Consider the following 21,062-nt stretch of genomic DNA (forward strand, 5'->3'; position numbering starts at 1 on the left):
CAGCAGATTCATGCGCAGAAAAGTTATCCATTAATAGAATCACATTCCGACCAGCCATTTGTTTATCAAACTCACGAAGCCATTCCTTGAAGATATCCCCAGTCATCCATGCCTTCCCATTGTGCCGCCATTGGATACCGAGACTTTGAGGCTCAATATGAGCCTGTGTGAATGGTCGTGGCTTCTTTGATTTGCCAATAATCCAAAGAGGGAGTCGCTCCGAGCCATCTGAATTGCAAGCAAAAAGAATGCTAATTCGTGCTTTATCTTTCTTCCGGCCAGGTAAAATGCGCGTTGAGAGACTCCGGTCAGGATATAACTTCCAATATAGACCAGATTCATCGCAATTAAAGACATCTTGTGGAGAATATGAAGTAAGAAGTCGACGTATCTTAATCATTTGATTTGCCGCGTCTATAGCCAAGCTCCCAGCTTCTCCATGTAGTTTCCAGCTCTTTACATTATTCCGTGTTTGAAATCCATATAACCAGCCATTGCTGAGTGATGGCGTAGGGTTAGGATAGAGATGTCCCCGATATTGTTGCGCTTTATAACGTATAGCTTCCTGCGAGATAGGAGCCTCGCCCTCACTGTGTTTTATCCAGTCCATAACAGCTTTTTCTAATTCCGGCCACTGCTCAACACGGCGTCGTTTATCCTTCAATTGATACTCTTGGAGATCGTCAATAAATGCGTTATTCGGCGATAGGATTCGTGTAATCGAGGTCCGGTCGATCGGTTGCTTGTACGTGTCATTAAACCACTTTGCGAGGTCTTGATGCCTAAGATGTGGATAGATTCTTTTTTGAGCGCGTAGCGCTGCTTTCCACGCGTTGAGAATAGCTTTGCGGCGTTGTTGATGGCGTTGTTGCTCAATATTAGAATGGTTTGAGGTTGAAAATGCCGGATATTCTTCTTGGATATAAGCACCTTTGTATGGGGGCTCCAAAAATAATTGTGCTTGTAGCTAATACCCAGGAAACGCACATTTATATGGGGAACGAAATTTTTCAAATTTTTGGTGCTATAAGTCGGGTTGTGCTACTAGCCGGGGATCTTATATCCAGGGTTTACTGTAGTCCAGTTTCCGAAAACTTATGGTCATTAAAAGAGCTCGAGTTTTAACATTGTCCCTGTGTACAACAGCTTACCTACAGTTACGTAAACTAAAAGGCGTTACGAGTCTCCCGATTTTCAAAAGACAGATCTCTGATCCACTTATTACTTGCAATTGACTGATGATTAATTCGCCTTCAATTAACTTAATTAACTACCTATTTAGTGAAGGGTTATCAGGAAGGATAAGGAGCAAATGGGTTGAAATACGGAGTAGTAAACGTGTAGAGGCGAGCAGGGGAGCTATCGACCAGCTCGGTGATTTGGCTGACGACGTTCTTTCTGAATGTTAAAAATCAATTTTTTCCATTGTATTGAGCTCGGAAGCTGCTACTACCGCCTCTGCGAATGCGTTATAACCAAAAATGTACCGTTAAATTTTCGGATCACCCCTGCAGTCCACACCGGTTAGCATAATTTTTCTTAAATCGCAGGCTTATATGTATTACCATCGGCTTGGAAATCCGTCACACGGTTCTTTACCAAAATACTCATCGAAGATTCGATCCCTTTCTTGCTGTTGAGCTCCATCTTGCATATGAAATGCATTGCGCTGTCGAAATTTCAGTTAAGGAAATACGTTTTATTCCGTGTGGTGGGTTCAAGGGACATTCCATAATTGCCTGAGCAGATGATTCATTCACAAGAAATTCACTTCTTCGTTTCCTCAACGTTTGCCATATTTCAGTAGCTAGACTCTATCCGACAAGCATATATATAACTACTGGCAGAATCAACCTGATACGACCTTATGCGAGCCCCCTAAGAGGCCCTCATCTCCCCAACAACAAGGCAGAAGAAGGCATATATCGCTAGCATGGTTGTGAAGTCAACGTTTGCATGTATAGATCAAAATACAAGCGTAGTTATCTTACATGAATCCTGCGACTCATTTAGTGAGTAGATCAATGTCTACACCGATTTAATTCCACCTTTCCAATAACTAATTTGACATCAAACTACGTGGACATGCATCCTTGCCCTACTAACTATTAGCTTACTCTACTGCAGAAGGACTTCCTGGGTTTGTACTAGCCTAAAAAGCAGCCTGTGCCCACCCTGCACCAGGGAATGCGCTCTGCAATCCCTCCCAGATCGGTTTACCATTGTAGGTGATGTCTTCGAACGCCGGGCAGGATAGATTCAACAGCGGTGCAGAGATGACATTTGTAATCAGCTCCAAAGGCGCAGCTATCGTAGCAAAGATATTCGTCAAAGCATTGGGACTGGCAAGCTTAACGACTTCAAAAGCCAAACAAAGCAGATTATTATCTTTGAGGAGGTCTGCAGCGTTGAGAACACCGCCGGTGAGGTTGGTAATGTCGACGCCGGCGAAGTTATTCACAGCACCGAGGTTCCCACCGATACTGTTAATCTATGATTAGGCAAAATTGTTGTTTCAAAAAACTTAGAGAGAACTAACCTCGCTAATTCTGGATACTGTGCTACAAAATCCAGAATATCTAGATTCAGATCGACGAGGCCGTAGTCGATGGGACGGCGGTACCAATTTTCTGGGATACGTTCATAGCCGTAGTTGTATTGCAAGGCATCGTCGGAGCCGTTCACGCCGAACATACTCTTGAGAACTTCTTTGGCTTAATTGTTCCGTGGACCATTAGCATCGACTGTTCAAAAATATGCGACTGAAAGGGAGAGGGGGAGAGGGGGAGAGGGAAAGGCGAAACACACTTAGAACACCGTCGGGATACTCAGTAGAGTAATTCGCGAACAGCCGACCAGTAAACATATACCCAGCATTACGTGCGATCATTCCGGTTACTGGACCATAATAAAAGTTTGGATTCGTGGCGATGCTTTCGTAAAATCTATCTTTCGCGAACTCTGCTATCAGATCCATGCCAAAAGTGCCGTTGCTAGACATTGCGTAAAACGAATCGAACTTGGTTAGATTGAGTGTCCAGGCATCGTAAGTAAGGTAAAGGTCATCCCGGAATGGAGAGGAGTCAGATTCGATGAAATTGTGCGAGCCGTTCAATCCACGAGGAGTACCTATAAATCAGTTAAGTCTTTGGGCACATTTTGTCAACCATGTCAGGAGTATGACTGGGTAAGCGTACCTAGGAGTCCGAATGCGTCGTTTAGCAAGTTGTCAATTGCAGGTGACTCTCCGGCAATTGAGAAGCTAGGATTCAATGAGATCGGATCTCCAGCCCAAACAGTGCCCATGACGCCGAGAACAAGGCCGAGATCAAAGCCCATTCCGAAAACTTGATTTTGTTTTAATCCAAATGATCAGTGTTAATGGCTTCTTAGATATACATACCTTCGTTCAAAGCGGGAACCACCTCGGCCAGCTATATTCGTCAGTAAATGGACCAAAAAAAGAATCATGAATATGCTTACCGACACAACACCATCATGAGGTATGTATCCATGATTTGCCAATGCATTCAACCCAGGGCAAGGTCCACGTTGGTCTCCAGATGCAAAGTCCGGTGCCACAAATGCGTGTTCACCAGTAACTGGCCGTGAAGATATTGCTATTAGCGCGAACATACGAATATTGAAAAACAGAGGATTACCTGCTTACCTTTGATAGGAGAATATAGAGAATCAAGAATGTTGCGCTTCTTGATAGCATTACTAATTCCTTCTCTCACTTGTGAGAATGGACATCGTTTCTCGGCAGCTTCCTTGAACGCGAATTGGGCCAAGTTCTCTGTAGTTGGAAAGGCAGACACACTGCTCACAGCCAGCAAGGCTGTGAGAATTGAAGTTTCGAGTCTCATTTAAAAACAGAAACAAGAATTCTAAAGGAGCGACTGGTGTAAACGAATGTTGTTAACGAAAGAATATGAAAATGGCTCTGACAACCACTTCTGCTTCTCAGTTAATTTACGAAGATGGTGATGGATATTTGTTTATACATTAAACGTCCGAGCGAACCGATACCCAATCAACATTGCTTTATTACTCAAATACGTCTAGGATGTATTTAACAGCTTTGGCCAAGTGATTTGTGGTTATGATCTGCATATCTTCGGATGGTTTTATTGTTAAGTTTCAGGGGACCAGCAGGTCAAGAGTTCTCCTACTGCATTAACTTAATGATCGGCTCTTAACGAGGTGATGTACAGGGGTAGGAGTCAGAAGTATTGGCACACCTATATGAAGTACGTAATATGTATGGGCTTTCAGCAGAAAATTAACCTAATACACGACTAAAACGAAAACCACCTATTCAGGACAGTCTACAATTAGTCAAATCATCTGGTCCACAAAGATACGTGTGAAATGGTGCCCGTATTGTATAAGTCACTGCCGTGTGGGTATATTACACAAAAATACCACTTAGGCTTTAGTCTTATGGGTTTCTTACTCTTATCTTGTTCTTACTATGCGTTTGTTATGTTTCCTTTACACCGTAGTACGTTTCAGCAGATCAGTTCTCTTATAGTTCCCTCAATAATACTGATTTCGCTGAAATGTCTAAAGCCCGTGTGAACGCTGCTCCTTTCTGGGCGCTAAGTCAGGGGTACATAATGATAAACAGCATCTTCTCAGGGTAGTGTACATTATATAGTACGCGCACATAGTATGTTAGCGCGAAGGGCGAAACCAGCAGAACTGCTTGTATTCATTTCCGTTGTTGCTTTTATTATGTTATCAAGATGATTACATAGAAGAGTGAAATACACTTTGTAAGAAACGATAGGTATCCTGAAATTGAACAAAAGAATTGTCGTATTCAGTAATAGTATCTGTAATCATTTTGGACCAAATGATTCAGTAGTATCATGGTGTCTCCCCCATTCCAGAGGTTAGTGAGTGGTCCTCGCCCTGAGGGACACTACCAACGTGGACAAGAGGCATTGAATCTCCATCCTCAAGGTTAGCAGAGCGTTTCAGTTCGTAACAATTGCTTCTAAGTTGCCGAGCAGCAGATGATGCAGCAGACGGTGTCGAGCTTTTTGGAAGCTTCGTATTGCCACGTGTTGAGCCTTCAAACATTTGGGGGAATAATTTGCCCATGAGATTTCTCACGGCAGGAAGACATGCACATATTATTCCAACGTCAATTTCAATTGTGCTCCATACTCCAAGCTGCGTATAGTCCCCTGCACTCCAGATGTTAGCCTTGCCCTGAAATGTACTGTTGGCAGGTAACTCACATGTCAGATTGCTTGTACTGGCGAACTCGACCAACGAGTGTAGCCGAATCACGCTAACAATAGTTGTACTATAGTTCACCGTTAGCAATAAATCTCAGAAAACAAAAGTAGATTATCTTGAGTCGTACAAAATACCTAAAGAGAACATAACCATCAGTTGAGCCTTTCTCTGAAACGACATAGAGAGCTTCCTCAATTCCGGTAGAGGCAAAATCATTGTAAGAATATCCAGACATATGTTAATCGCAGCCGACGCCCATCCCTGTGCATTAATATTGTTGCATTTTGAAGGGTGTTCTTGATCCCATCGAAGCCACGCGGCGTCAATTGGTTTGCATTGGAAGACGGAAATAACCACAAACGCTATTAAATAGCCAACGTTCAAGGCAATAACGATGTACACGGCGATACGAAAAGATTTTTGCGGGAAGATTCGAAGATAAAATAGCAAGATAGATATTTTCGTGAGCGGTAAGATGCTTAAGTAAAAGTTTTCTTCGAAATAAAAGATCTGTTGCAATGTTAGAGCAATCGCCCAGCTGTTCAATATATCAAAGGAGAGGGGGGGGGACACACATAGAGGATGTAGTCAATGTCATCAAATGATACTTTCCACATGTCCTTCCCGAGACCGTGAGTTGCCACTGTCATAGATTAGTATCCAGCTCAAGATATGCTAGCTGCAAACTTCAATAACTCACGAACAACAGACCAACAAGCCCAACAAATTGCTATTCCCTGAGATTCAATTAGAATGCATTTATTTCAACTTTCACTGGTAATCGACCTACCATGACCATCGTGATAACTGCATCATCCCAAGACGCACCTCCATACCGAGGGAGACGAGCTATCATCCGTAGAGCATAGAAAATAAATGCAAAGACAACCCCAACAACACCAGCATAAGAGACCAAATGAGTGCGATTGCGTATAGGTGCGTCGCATAAAATGGTAGTTACATTTTTGGTAGCTGCTGCGGTTAGTCTGTTATTGCTCGGACACAAGGGGAAAATTGGAAAATCATACAGAGTTCATCTCTAACCGAGCAAGATTCCGCAACGCACAATGTGATCAGTTCAGTGAGTTGCTGATTTGTACATATGCAAGACAGATCTGTCTCTGAGCAGTTCGACTTGGGGATTTCCGAAACGAGACATTCAACCTACTACTATCAGTTCAAATCCATGGAATCAAAACATCGCGATCACTCCCTACCCCACAAGTAGGCATCTCTTCCAGGAGCTCCGTTTCATTGACGCTGGTCGCCTGAACTGCGACAACAGCCAATAGGGCTGTCACGACTCCGGCAGTAACTGACAAAAACCGCATCTTGCTTTTTGTGATTGTTATGTAAAGCCTCCCTGCGCCTTTGACAGCACAGCAGCCTTTCTTATCGACACAAATAATATAGAACTCCTGGACTAGAGGGCTTTATACCTGAGAATCCTAGTATATACTCTTGCGAGTTCCCCAAGGACAATAGAGTTTCCAAATGCCGTTTCAAGATTGGGCATTGCCCAGCCGTCTGAGTGATCTACTCGGGCCTATTAGAGAGGAGAAGCAAGGCTTGACAATTATTATCTCAGCCCACTGTAGGAGCTTCATCTTCCATGTCCTCATGCACCGGGCCTTAAGACAGGGTATATGCTCTTTCAAGACCACATGAAGGCCACGCAGAGCTACTGATCGACAACTTACGAACGGAAATTTTGGTTCTAGCCTGCCTCCAGCGCTTTGTTACCCTCAGTAACAGGTTTACTGGCTGAAGACGCTTTAATGGGGTGGATAACTTTATGTCTGTTAAGTTAGGAGCGTTCGTCACTGTACCCAGACTGGAAGGAGAATATTCCATCTGCTCATCATGATAGGGCAGTCAAGTGAGTAAAGCAAAATTCTGACGAGTCCCTCCCTAAAGATTGTGATTACAGACCGGTAGTACACACCCGACTGTCAAGGATGTCTCCTTCTCCCCGGGAGTACGTAGTAGAACCCTGTTGCTCAGTGACAGTACGCCACAAGACCTAGCCGTAGACCACATCCAGTATTTGCCAGATTCGGTAGTTTAGCGAAAGGAAAAAAGGGCGCTAATTAGAGTGAGACATTAAGCTCAGACCGCGGGTCGTTTTCGACTAGCCCCGTCAAGGGCAAGTCCGGAATTTGTTGTGGACACGATATTACATAGTACATACATAGTATATGCGGTGTTGTAAGCTCATGATTAGCCAAAATAAGATCACCAAGCAAAAAGCAATTCAATTCTAGGATTGACGCACCGGAAATACGTACGTAATCCTGTATGTCAAAATTGGTAACTATATGTCCAGCAACACATCCGTCGAGATAACCCTATGCACCACTTACTGTGGGGAGGGATATCCACCTGTCTACACGGAACAGGCCCACTAACGGGAATGGGGACCCCGGTTTATTTAGAACCACTCAAAAGGCAACCAATCTAATGTTATTAGATCGACAGGCATCCAAGAGATTCGGGAAAAGCATTAACTGCATGTTGCATTAGAGAGCCAGCTTCCTAATAAACCATTTACTGCCCCTTTACTTGCAATATTACATTTACGCAAAATCCATAGACTACGGAGTAGACCAACTACGGAGGCCACGGGTCGGGCTCACCAATCGGAAATTATCCTTGATACTCGTGCTTTCAATCCAATCCAATCCACTAGGAATTGAAGCTGGTCAATCATATCCTAATCCAGCTCGAAAACACAACGTGTTTTCCGATCATAACGTGGTAGTAAGGTGGTTAGGTTAAAGACTTCTAACTTGGGCCTCCCAATGTGGATATCTTAGTGCAGTTCGGCGACTACAATCCGTGCACAATCTAAACCTTGTCTGGGCCAAAAGTTGGAGTTCTATTAAGCACTGGTATATTATCCAGTCCGAGCAATAATCAACATACACCATTCACGCTTTTCATTCTCTGTATAACCACCGTTATTACCGAGGCAGTTTTGTTTATTCCATTATATATCAGGGTTAAACTTGGAAACAGGTCGTTTAATTGAGATGACAGGTGAGCCCTAGGATTAAATCTTGTGGGATGGAGGCTTAGAACATGCGCGAAATACAAACCGACAACTGCTTGGTATATACTATATGTCATTAAGTGCAGGGATGTATTGCAAATTAAAGGAGTAAAAGAGCTTAATAACAAATTATAATCATTCCGTAGACGTATTTTAAGAGGTACGAGTAATTTCCTATACCACTTCGTATGTAAATCCATCATGTTTAGCGTGATACTAATGAAGCCTAGGATACAAATGGAAGGGATTAGCAGAACCCATATTATTTGGGCATCATAGCTATTTTTCAGCTTTCAACGGCTGTCCGAATAAAAGTGATCGTCATAGCCAACCTAGCAAGACAGCACATATGGGTGGGGGGAGGTAATCCATAGCCTTTACTACCTACGATAAACCTCCTACCTCCTATTTGGCACTAACTGCTTACAATACACTGAACCATACAAGGAGTAGGTTACTGTTAGATTGTTTTATGTAGTAGTTGTGTTCAGTACGAGTTGACGGGAGTCCTCTCGTGCTCAATACGGATTCTGGTCTTACTACGAAGTAAATCAGGCAGGCAATAAAGTGAGACCTTTCGGGATGTGCCACACTCCCCTCTTTCCTCAAAGTGCTATCACACCAATTAATCAAGAAGACAGAGAGAACAAACATAAGGTTTTGAGGGCTTACTACGGAATAAACTTATCTTAATTAGATTAGAGATCAGTTTCACCTTCATCCCTTCTCAGTTATTCCCTCCGGTCCCTAGTGCAGCGGTCACGGCACGGAATAACCTCCCGTGCCACCGGGACCGTGACAGACTCTAGTAATTGGTTGTAAGCCTATGCAGGAGCAGATCTTGCCAAAATCGGTAGAAGGGTCGACTGAATGCCTGTTGCAGAATAAAGTTGCTTGGCTAGACTCAGTATACTCGATCGTTATCCCGTAGTGGTAATCTAACAACAAACCACGCTCTCTAGGCCATTTTCAAATAAAACAGGGGATATTCTAACGAAGAGTTCATCAAATTTTGATGGAAAATTATAGGCCCCGTTCATTATAGGGATATTAGTTTGGATTCAATTATATGGAGACCATATTAAGTCTCATACGAACCCAGGGATAAGTAATTTATCAAAAGAAAACTATGAGATCCTAAAAATCGCATAAAGAAGAGTACATCGAGGTTAGAGAAGGACAATCGTAAATCTTTTACAAGAGAGACGCACCTAGAGATTGAGAGAAAGACCATAAATAATAGGTGTAATATCAAGACCCAACACTAGGAAGATAAAAAATAAGCTAATACTTGACTACCACGGAAGATGACTTCCTTGTTAAGGGGATCATCGTTTTAGTCGAGCTGTCAAAATTTAGTCAAATTCCTGGGCAATAAAATGTAATCTAAGCTTCTGTCCAGTAAGTCAGTTACGCAAACATATCTCTTAGTTGAACTCCCTAGGCGTCGTGCTTGCTTGCAATGCGTCAACTCCACCATTATCACTACCTCAAAATTTTGTCCTTTTTTCTTGTATTCAGATGTGGAATTCTTTGCCATAGCCTTTCGTTTTCTGTTATATTCGTTTCACCGTGCCTTTCACGCTCATTCAGCTCGCTTCGCTTATTTGCTTGAATCGGGCACCTTCAAAATGATTATCTGCAAGGGCCTCAGCTACATTCTACTTCTTTCAAGATTAGTAACGGCTTCGTAAGTGAATTATATATCCAATACCCATGAAGCGTATCAACATGAAACTGACCTTAGAGCAGTCACTCTCCTCGATATCATGCCCACCATGCACGAAGCGATGTCGACTACGACTATGTGATTGTGGGATCTGGAGCTGGAGGCTCTCCTCTAGCTTGTCGACTCGCCATCGCTGGATACAAAGTCCTTCTCCTCGATGCTGGAACTGATGAGGGCAATTCTACTCAGCAGATGGTCCCAGCGTTGCAACTCCAGTCCGCTGAATATGAACCCCAGAAATGGGACTATTTTGTTCACCACTACACCAACCTAACCCGTCAAATGGAGGATTCGAAAATGGTGTATAATACGACCTCCGGAGACCTCTACGTGGGTCTCGAGCCACCGACTGATGCAACGCCTTTGGGAATTCTCTACCCACGTGCTGGGACTCTTGGTGGCTGTACAACCCACAATGCAATGATCACAGTTACTGCCGAGGATGCCGATTGGCAGTATATAGCAGATATCACAGGGGACAGCTCATGGGAACCGGCAAAAATGTTGACTTACTTTGAACGGCTGGAGGCTAACCGGTACCTGCCTTCATCAATTGTTGGTCATGGATATGATGGATGGCTCATGACTACCTTGACTTCGCTCAGTTTAGTGGTGGAAGACCAGAAGTTATTATCTTTAATTGTGTCAGCGGCCACCGCTGCTGGAAAGAGTCTTCTGGGGATAATCATTGACACTGTGGTTGGCCTCGCTGGTGTCCTGCTACAAGACTTGAATGCGCCGGATCGTAGCTCTGGTGTTGGCCCTTACCAAGTGCCTATTGCTGTGAAACTGCCAGATTCTTCGCGTACTGGGCCACGAGATTTCCTAATGAGTACGATTTCTGCTACAAACTCAGATGGATCGCGAAAGTACCACCTCGATATCCAGTTGGAGACTCTTGTTACCAAGGTTGTATTTGATCAGGGGGGCTCAACTCCTCGCGCTGTGGGAGTGGAATATCTTCAGGGCCAAAGTCTTTACCGTGCTGACTTGCGTTCTAATCGCGCAGGACCTGGTATTCCTGGAGCAGTTAATGCTTCTCGCGAAGTTATTCTATCAGCAGGAACCTTTAACACTCCTCAATTGCTCAAGCTGAGTGGTATTGGTCCCAGTGAAGAACTAAACCAGTGGGACATTCCTGTTGTTGTGGACCTGCCAGGTGTTGGTACCAATCTTCAGGACCGCTATGAGAATACCATTATTGGCGAGGCCTCGACTGATTTTTATATCACTGCACAATGCACTTTCCTTCGCACATCTCCAGACCCTTGTCTTGAGCAGTGGAAAAATAACAAATTAAATCCGGGAACATATGCTACTAACGGCCTTGCCGTCGCGATTCTGCGTAACACTAGCACGTCCGATGCCTCGTATCCCGATGTTTTTGTTGTTGGTGCGCCAGCCAACTTCATGGGTTACTATCCCGGATTTTCCAACGACTCGTTGGCCGATGCAAAACATTGGGCATGGATTGTGCTCAAATCGCACGTGCGTAATAATCTAGGCTCGGTCACATTGCGCTCGACTGACCCTCGCGACACACCCGTCATCAATTTCCGCTACTTTGACGAGGGTGTCACTGAAGGTGGTGCTGATGAGCTTGACCTGCAGGCACAATACGAGGGTATGGAGTGGTCACGCCAAGCTTTCGCAGATTTAATCCCTCTTGATGGCTCTTTCACCGAGACCTGGCCTGGTCCGAATGTCACCACTGAGGCAGAGATGAAGGACTTCATTAAACGTGAAGCCTGGGGTCATCATGCATCATGCAGTTGCCCTATTGGAAACGACACGGATCCTAACGCTGTTCTTGATTCTGAATTTCGAGTGCGCGGTGTTGATAACCTGCGGGTTGTTGATGCTTCAGTCTATCCCAAGATTCCTGGATACTACATCGTTCTACCCACATACATGATCAGTGAAAAGGCCTCTGACGTGATCATTGCTGCTGCACAGAGCAATGCGACCAGTTCTTAAGACTCCTGTCAAAACTCTACAATTAATGTTCATATAGTTCAAACTAAAGCATAGAATAATCAAAAAACCTCGGTTTATTACTTAGTAACCTCATGCATTGTGAATGATCTCAAGCGCAGTCCGTTAATCGTCTAAAAATGTGAGATTCATCTGATCATCATCTCACCAACGAACGCTGTCTTTCGACTGAATCAAACCTGTTTTTTTAATCCATGGCAATGTTGAAATAACTCAGAAAGTGTGGTCATAATTGACAATGGAAGTGAAAATGATAATCAGTATATCATAAAAACAAACCGGCAAACTGACTTACGTGGGTTCATTCAGCATTCACGTTTCAGTTCTCACGCCTTGGAAACCGATTATTCCACTGACTTGGTCATCAGCGAGAACACATCCCAGCTAAAAAAGAAGCTAAAAAGAAGCCAAATCCGAAATACCTACTAGAACTGACTTTCCAGGTCCTAGCATCTGGTGATAAGAAATTGACCCACTCGTGGAGGAATTCTGCATGGTAAGTTCGCATCAACACGGTCCCCAATTTTTACTATGTAACGACACTAAGCTTCTCAATGAGCATAAGTCTGGACTAGAATCTACTCACTAAGCTGGACCGTGAGCGCCCTCGTGAAGGCAGCGGGAGCTGAAAAGAAACCCCCCCCCCTTGGCAGGGAAAATATGGTTCGTATAATGACCCAGGTATTTGAAATAGTGAGATATATGGAGAAAATCGCTTTGTAATTTCATGTATATTGATAACTCCGGCGTTTGTATTAATATCCACGTGTATAGGGTATAGATAAATCTATCAAGCCACGCCATGCTTATATCAAACAGATATAACTAAGAACGCTCAATATTAAGTACTCATAAGACCTTGAATAAACGCCCCAGCATATGAAACATTCGAAGGAAAAGGGGGGGAGGGGAAATCAACGAGCCCTCTCAGGCCTAAACAAATTCTCATACTCATCAACCAACAAATCCCTCACCGTCTTCGCCAGCGGCCACCTGATCGCAAACTTTTTCAGTACACCTAGTGAATTGCCAAACTCGTTTTCGAGTCTTTCTTTCTGTGCTGCGTCGAGAGAGGGGATTAGCAAAGCGGCCATTTCGACGAGCATGGCGAGAGCAATTGCGTCGATGATTAATGGGCTTGTGCCCTGGACGAGGCGCGGATTATTGAGTTGGGTGGCGAGATGTTTTGCGGTGGAGATTAGGTGAATGCTTGATGGATCGGAGGTTGGATTTGATTTGAATTGATCGCTGTTGTTGTTTTTATTGCTGGTGGGGTGCTTAGATTGAAGGATGAAGCTGCTCGGGAATACGGGCATGCTGAAGCTCGACGAGTAGAATGGGGATTGGTCATAGAACAGATTTCGTTGAAGTTTTATGGGCGTAAGTTGCGACGTTTGTCGGTAGAAGTAGATCATTGCTGAGCAGGCGATTACTGTGGTTTGTGAGAGCATTTGTGCGATGTGGTTGGGTTGAGAGGCTATGCCCCCGATAAAGGATTTGTGGTCTACATGCTCGATTAAGCGGGGATAGAATCTTTCGAGTTCGGTTGCTGTTGTTGAACTTTGGGAAGTAAGTACTGAACCTAGGAAGTGGGCTGCGGCGATTCGGTAGGCGAATGATGGCAAGGGGTCGACGAGTTGGGCTCGGTTCTGGCAGTGACTGAGAAGATCGTGGATTGTGTGTCGTCCAGGAGGTGGTGCCTTGTATGGTTAACATGAGAAAGTCGAATAAAGGAATAGCAAGATAGTGACTTACATCGTAAACATGCAAATCCGTCATCCCCTCATCACACGGCAAAGGCACATCCGACGAAACCCCATACAACTCTCCACTCTCCTCAATCAAAGCACACAACAGACTCTGCACAACGAACAACTCCCAATAACATCGACGCCACATTTCTTCCAACAACGGGGAGCCGTAGCCATGTACCACGGAAAAGGAGTGCTGATTCATACCGAGTTTGAGCGCCAGACTCGTCGCGGAGTTGATGATGCGGATGGCATCGAGAAACTTGCCGTGGGCGTGCGCGGTAATAGAGAGGAGGAGCATGCATTGGACTTGGTAGCCGTCTTCTTCAGGGCGAAAGAGGCAGGAGAATGCCTCTGTTTCTAGGGCGTGTTTGGTGGTGTCGTTCTTATCGGGGGTTGGCCCGGCTGATATTCTTCTCCAATGGTCACGACTATCCGTTTGTTCCGTGGTGGTGTTGTTGATTGTCAAGAAATGACTTCCAATATATTTCATCACAGTGAAAATCTTTTCGGGGACATATTCTGTTCCGAGTGGGCCTTCTAGGGCTTGCAGTGGCAACAACAACGGATGTGCGTCGTGGAAGTATTGGTAGTATGCTCGGATGTAGTAATTCGAATGAATTTTTTGAATCTTTTCACTCATTGTGCTTGTTGGCTCATTGCGTAGATGTGTTGTTCGATTGTTTTTATCGTAGCTATAAAGGTATGCGTCTTGATAGAACGGGGCTTGAAGTGTCGAGGTAAGGATGTTGACTGATGAGGGAATTTGATAAGCCATGGATGCGACGAGGTTCAAACTTGTCAAGGAATATGGATTTGTATGGAATGGTTCTGTCCTTGAACGATGCCAGAAAATATGCCTCTTGCGCTAGTCAAGGTTCAGATCGATGTCGACACGCCTTCGGAGTTTCTGGTATGCCTTGTTGTGATCCTGTATCAAGTCTCTCTGAAAGTATTTGGATCGATATCGATATGATCTGTAGACAACTATGCATGCTAGAGCCGCAGGTCGTTCATATCACGACTTCGCTAGAGGTGTAGGTTACATCAGCTTGTACACAAGATCTCGGTGAACGAGGTTCACTCGAGGCCTATGTAAATGACTGAATCATGTTCTCGTCAGTGTTGGAACTGCTGGTGTCGTCTTGACTGATTTGTTAACGTGTTGCGGAAAGTCGCTCGTGTCGATGGGCCAAATACAGACCAAGTGGGTAGAGATTGACAAAGCCTTAAATCGATGTTGTCGAGCAGCTTTGCTAAATTTGTCCAATCAATGCAGCATCAGTCTCATATGACTGATCCATACCAAAGTCCAAAAGGGATGACAACACAGTCTACCAGTCATCGAGCAGGGCAAGAGCGAGCCGAAACCGACGGGCCCATTAGGGCTCGGACGCGGGCTCACGTTTATCATTCATCCAACCACTAAAGATTCATAGCTGCACATTAAACGAGCAGGTCACGTAGTGCATTACTTGTCTAGGCAAAAGGTTCTGGTGGTTTTGGCCTTGATGACAGGCTATAATTATGCAATTATACCAGTTCTGGCTCTGATGGTACAGAGTATTAAAGTTGCAGCTCCACATGTGATTGATATCCGGGCTCCAGTTGCCTGCATACCGGAACAGAAGGGAGGTTGAAATCTAACGTATTGGGGGTATATACATACAACTAAACAGTGTTTCACGTTTCATGTACGTTCTATTAATTCACCCTTTCCGCACAAAGTCTATGGATGTACTACGTATGGATCCCGTTCGGCGAAGAGGGAGAACGCCGATGTTATTAACCAGCAATATCGCCTTATATTAAGACACTAGACAGTAGGTCTTCTAGAAGGCTAGAACATGTACGGATATTAATACGAATTTTATACCATGCACTACAACTACTACGACATAGTGCGTCGAAAATTTGTCCTGTTTCTTACCTCTACTTACGTCAAGTCATATGAACTTCATGAAACATAATTTGGAATTCTCGACTCCTTACTTTTTCTTTGTCGACTTCTCTGGCAATGATTAGCGGTGAGGTCGTCACGATCGAGCAGAAGGAACACCGGTTCGTTCAGTCGCAACCCACTCTAAAGACGTGTGCATGTACCTGTGTGGATCTTTCAAATGTTCAGATCCGAGATTTCGGTATTCGTGCGTATTGCGTTTACATACATACATACATAAATATTGCATATGGTCGCCGAACAAACCCAACACCGACCGAGTCAATCCATTAAAGTAAACTTGATACCTTCGCTCCTGTGGTCCATTCTTGTCATCTTACATGAAAACAAGGACGACTCTGCGGTGTTCATAGGGCTGTATGATTACATGTAATACAGTCACACATGTCGTATCATGCATAATTTACGCAAGTTCGCGTAAATTACCCTCCGCACTAGCACCACAAAGGGTTAGAGCGAGCATTGATGGATGAGGTTGAAATCGACAATGATTTGGAATTATTTTAGCACGTCTGCCACTGGCACTGCCAGTCGTGCCAGTGCCAGTGCCAAAGGATCTCAGCGCAGCATTTCAACTTGACGTAAAGTGTATCACTCGGCTCTGCCGATGACTGAATCGACATAATCCAAGGGGATCGATCTAGCTACTAGTAGCTCCGACGAGAACGAAACGAATATGGTCGCCGACCTCGGGGTATACCATAACCGATATTGGGTTGCTTAATTACAACTTTCGAGTCCTACCGTGTGTTCAGGACACGGCGAATGAACGTTGACTGTTCAGAAAGTTTTCGTTCGGCGTTGTTGGTCTTTCGGTTCTCTGCTCTGTCGAAATTACTGCTTTCGATAATTTTTGGTTTCCGCCTAGATTGACGTAACCATATTGGTCTCCTGCGCATGTTTTCACACCGCATTGACTATCTTCTCTACTATATAGCAAATGAGACAGATGTGCATAACGAGTAAAATAAATGCATGCGATTGATTCTTTGGACTAGGATTAGCCTGAAAAATTACATATGTAAACCTCACATGAGGTGAGTGTTATCTTTTTCGTGGGGTGCCTCTTCTAGGGTCGTCTTTTGATGCATTGCTTGTATAAAGTAGTTTGATGCTATTCCGGTGTGTACTGCTGATATTTATACCTTATACTGGATCATGTCCTGGATCCTGAAAAAAAGCTCTCACGAACTCACGTCAACTCTAGCACAAGCTCATCAGGGATATCTAGCACCCCATAATCTTAATGTGTCGACACCAAAATTATTTCTATTTATGAGGATCACCTGTCTCTAGGGTATTCTCGCAGGAATTGAAAATATGCACGCAGAAAGTTAGGATGTTGCGCTCACTTGAAACGACCACTGACACTACTATTAGGCTACCTACGAACTTATATCCTCAATCCTAGAATTTATCAGCATACAAGTCTTATTATTATTTTGTTCACTTGTAACATCACCAACTGATTCAAAACGCGGCATCGACTCATTTACCTCCACCTGAATCCACCCTCGAGACTAAGCTTGGCTCTCATCTACTCATGAGCGGCAATGCTATTGTCCAAACACACAAATTACAGATAACAGACCAGATACTCCTACAGCCGACCTACAATCAATATCCATCTGCTTCATCGTGGTAGCCGTATTGGGCCTAGCGCAGCCCTAACTGTCTATACGCTGCTCAGGGGTAGCTGGACTTCAAGTTTGCTGCACTCCATGATTGTTGTTCATACCCAATCAGGAAATTTGTTGAAGGTCAGTTTTATCTTTCTAATTCTCGGATAAAGACGCTTGTGGCCTTGGGGCTCTAGAGCTTCGACGGAGTGATTGGCAAGTTTGTTTATTACTGGGTAGAGATATCAGGGATTGGCCAAGACTATCTAGGTATGAATATGATAAGGATCGTAGATTAGACTTTATTTACACTGTAATTTGAGTCTCTGTGGTGGTATGGTTCTTGATTCTTTCACCAGTAAGGTATATATAATGTCTGGCTGTTCATCTCAACTTTAGTATCCAATTATCACATGAGCTCGCTCATCGAATCGGTTCATCTCCACGCCTGATGTACATCATGCAAGTCCTCCAGACCGATGCACGCTAAAAATATTTGCTACGGTCATCTGCAGATACTCGGTATGATCAAGTGCGGACAGGATAGACGGTCAATACTCCCAAAGACGGATCTGCTTCAGGCCGGGACAAATCTTGCTTCCCCGGGTATGGTTGCACAGCATATGCTCGTATATGCAGGTGGCCAGTACCGACAGGGAAAGAGCAAGAGGAATAATATGTGCACCGGATTGAGCTATGTGCGTCTTGATCGAGCTGATAGTCCGTTCGTGGAGGTATGAAGGGATGGGTTTGTCATTGGTGTCAAGTATTTCATCCCGACTCAACCTCGGATATGCGCGGCACTGCCCACCAAGCATGGTACCGCCCTGTCGAGCCAACTTCTGGAATCTCAACCTTGACTGGCAATGACTTTCTCGCAGTCGTATTGGGTGTCGACAACGACAATTTGCTGAAAGCCTTGGTAACTGTCTGAATCGCAATACTGGCGCCTATACATGCTCGGAGCGAGTTCTTCGTATTGCGTTGCCAGTCCGCCTCAATGGCCGATCTACGCACTGCTTCACCGCTGTTTTGCTTCTGTTGTGTGGTAGTGACAAATGCGCCCTGTGCAAGCACCGCTTCCCATGCTTTGCGGGCATCGGTAATTGCTCCGCTGGCTCTTTTGAGCAACTCGTTATCAGCCTGGCCCTTGAGGGTGGCGTTATTTTCATATTGGTCGTATGAAACCAATTCCGGCAGACTGATGGGTAGAAATGGCTTCATGCGAAGTTCGTATCGAAGTCGGGCACTGGAGTATGCGGATTGTGAAGCTGCGTGAGGGAGAACCCCGTGACGCTCGAGGAACACGTAGAGCGCTTGAAGGCCGAGTGATAATGTCTCAGTTGCTATGAGCCATAGACTATGACGACCGAGAGTTGTGAGTGTTCTTTCAAAGGTGGCCTCGTTGCCTCTGAAACGTTTGCTTCTTCTACCATCTGCCTGAACGAACGCTTGTATTCGCTCGATGTGGAGTTGGTGACTGGAACATAGATGCGACAAGTACCAATACATTCCGCCGAGTTCCTCTGGTGCATAGATGGATAGCTCGAATCCCATTTGAAAGATGAGTTGCATCTGCTTTAGTTTTTCGTGATATACCCAGCTCCCTAGTGGATATGCATATGTTGACTGGCCGTTTTCCAATGTTAATGGTACTTCGCCGGTTAGAGTTTGAAGATGTGTGTCGAGTTCTTCAGCCTAGAATAATAGGAAATTATGAGTGTTCTTGTAAACCCATGCATTTTAAGGTACGTACCTCGATTTGGAGATTATCCCATTCCAGGATCGAATGACACAAGGCACGACGTACTCGAGATCGATTCAAACACGAAGTACGGAATGTGTCAACGAATGGCTGTAAATGGACATTAGCTAAGACATAACTGACTGACTTGATACGACTCACATGAGCAACACGAGTCACAAAAGACTCCATACTTTGGTGTATCTGAAACCGAGGATCACTGGGCACTTCGCACTCTTCATTTTCTGCGTCGAGCAGCGTGCTCAATGGTAATACAACGTCTCTGAGGTCATCATAGAAAAGCTGTTTGACGGATTTGGAGCCCAGTATCTTCATCTCATTCACAATGAATGCTTGCATGAGACAGCGAATATAAATTCCAGGGTTTGGCTTTCTCGACGCAATCGTCCAAACACAAACCTGAATATCGTTAGACAATTGATCCGTAAGGTGTGGGCACAACACATACTCTCAAATCGCTTGGACTACTATAGTTCAGTATTTCATGCAGATCAATAGCATCCTGGAACAGCCGTTTCAGATGGTCGATGGCAGCCCTGATATCAATCGTCACCATCGGCCGAGGCGGTATCGTACTCGCCAACTTTCTTTGAATCTTCAGTGTGAACGACTCCGGGATGGGTTTCCCATATGTCACGGATTGCTCGACCGGGTGAATCAGCGTCAGGCAGGCCTTGAAAGGCTCATTGTCTTGTGAAAATCCCGCCTCCAAATCCTTGCTCAACGCCTCGAGGAACTGTTTCCTTAACCGTAGCCTATCAATCAACGCTTCTCGGACAGCTGTACTTATTCTATCCTCTTGAAGCTCCTGCAAGTACTCCACGGCGGTCTGGAGAACATTTTGCACAGGCTCGATATCAAATTCGCTGAGGAGATTGCGATTATAAAGTTGCGGGACAAAATCCTCTTCCTGAACAGCATCAGAAACACTCTTCCCTCTGGAGACGAACACATTGATGCCAACCTCATAATAATATTCTTGCGTAATCCTCCGATGGACCAAGTCACAGGCCTTGACCAATCCTAGACAGTATGCTCTCAATACAACGTGTATGAGAGGTTGTTCTTGCTCGGGGTTCGATTGCGTCTGGTTATTGCGGTGGAAGGTATATTCGTCGAAGGATTTCGGGATCGGCCAGAGAAGTTTGTCGAGATATATCGATGTGAATAAAGTTTGTGAGAGAGGGTGTCCCATATGCCATGCCATCTATTTTCATTGTCTTAGCCAAAAATTCATTCCGAATAGCACGGTAAACAAACCTCATGACATAACAACTGATCCATGAGTCCTAGCACTTCTTCTGGTTGTAACTCTCGCATCACATCGTAATCATATTCGAGCGCTTCCGCATGGCTTTCACCGGGGCCTAGGTATCCACTGTCCATCTTGGAGTCCATGATCTAAAAATATTCCCGAGGTGGTGAGCATAGAACGAGTATCCAAGACAATCACTTTCGCAACAAACCTCCAACGCGCCGACGGCTTCGAATAATGTGAAGTCGGCATCTTTTACAAGCTCGCCTTGTTTTAATTCTGTGCAGATATGACGGTCAGTTTGGAGTTGTTGGCGACTTGACGAAAAAGCAATCCGCGGGGAATGAGTGACGCACTAGAAGCAGCGTTAACAAATTCCCGAGTAATGTCCCGCGCAACCATTTGCTGTGCTGGTATCAGACGATGAGGGACGCGAGCTGGGTCATTTGGGATCATGGCGGAAATTATAAATGAGGTTTAATCTGCGAGTAGCAACTTGCAGATGCGGAGAAGGAAAGAGTAAAAGGCAGAGCGAGCGGAGTGTATAAATTCTTGGGTGGGAAAGACAGCAGCGGCTGTGTAACTATGGGTCTCCGTGCCTGAGGTCAAGCAAATGCTACGATCGTAAATTACTCAACAAATAAGATCATACATTATAACAATTGAGAAAAACACTCTATTTC

General features: G+C 44.6%; 4 protein-coding genes across 4 annotated transcripts; 1 reads left to right on the forward strand and 3 right to left on the reverse strand.

Annotated features, from left to right (window-relative positions):
* Positions 1–2,152: 2,152 nt before the first annotated feature.
* Positions 2,153–3,869, reverse strand: BHQ10_006428 (uncharacterized protein; the record flags this gene model as incomplete). Its single annotated transcript, XM_040879013.1, has 7 exons — positions 2,153–2,483; positions 2,540–2,714; positions 2,809–3,129; positions 3,198–3,347; positions 3,404–3,434; positions 3,484–3,602; positions 3,671–3,869. The coding sequence occupies 7 exons, from the start codon at positions 3,867–3,869 to the stop codon at positions 2,153–2,155; spliced, it is 1,326 nt and encodes a 441-aa protein (XP_040734932.1).
* Positions 3,870–9,936: 6,067 nt separating this feature from the next.
* On the forward strand, positions 9,937–12,011 carry BHQ10_006429 (uncharacterized protein; the record flags this gene model as incomplete). Its single annotated transcript, XM_040879014.1, has 2 exons — positions 9,937–9,995; positions 10,058–12,011. The coding sequence occupies 2 exons, from the start codon at positions 9,937–9,939 to the stop codon at positions 12,009–12,011; spliced, it is 2,013 nt and encodes a 670-aa protein (XP_040734933.1).
* Positions 12,012–12,943: 932 nt separating this feature from the next.
* BHQ10_006430 (uncharacterized protein) lies at positions 12,944–14,423 on the reverse strand (the record flags this gene model as incomplete). The annotated part of the gene is made up of 2 exons (XM_040879016.1): positions 12,944–13,729; positions 13,785–14,423. 2 exons carry the CDS (start codon positions 14,421–14,423, stop codon positions 12,944–12,946), a joined length of 1,425 nt encoding a protein of 474 aa, XP_040734934.1.
* A 3,707-nt stretch (positions 14,424–18,130) lies between these two features.
* On the reverse strand, positions 18,131–20,835 carry BHQ10_006431 (uncharacterized protein; the record flags this gene model as incomplete). Its single annotated transcript, XM_040879017.1, has 7 exons — positions 18,131–19,057; positions 19,116–19,214; positions 19,266–19,523; positions 19,573–20,331; positions 20,385–20,525; positions 20,591–20,658; positions 20,736–20,835. The coding sequence occupies 7 exons, from the start codon at positions 20,833–20,835 to the stop codon at positions 18,131–18,133; spliced, it is 2,352 nt and encodes a 783-aa protein (XP_040734935.1).
* Positions 20,836–21,062: the final 227 nt, after the last annotated feature.

The sequence above is a fragment of the Talaromyces amestolkiae genome (assembly GCF_001896365.1).
Source record: "Talaromyces amestolkiae strain CIB chromosome Unknown scaffold12.1, whole genome shotgun sequence".
Lineage (NCBI taxonomy): Eukaryota > Fungi > Ascomycota > Eurotiomycetes > Eurotiales > Trichocomaceae > Talaromyces > Talaromyces amestolkiae.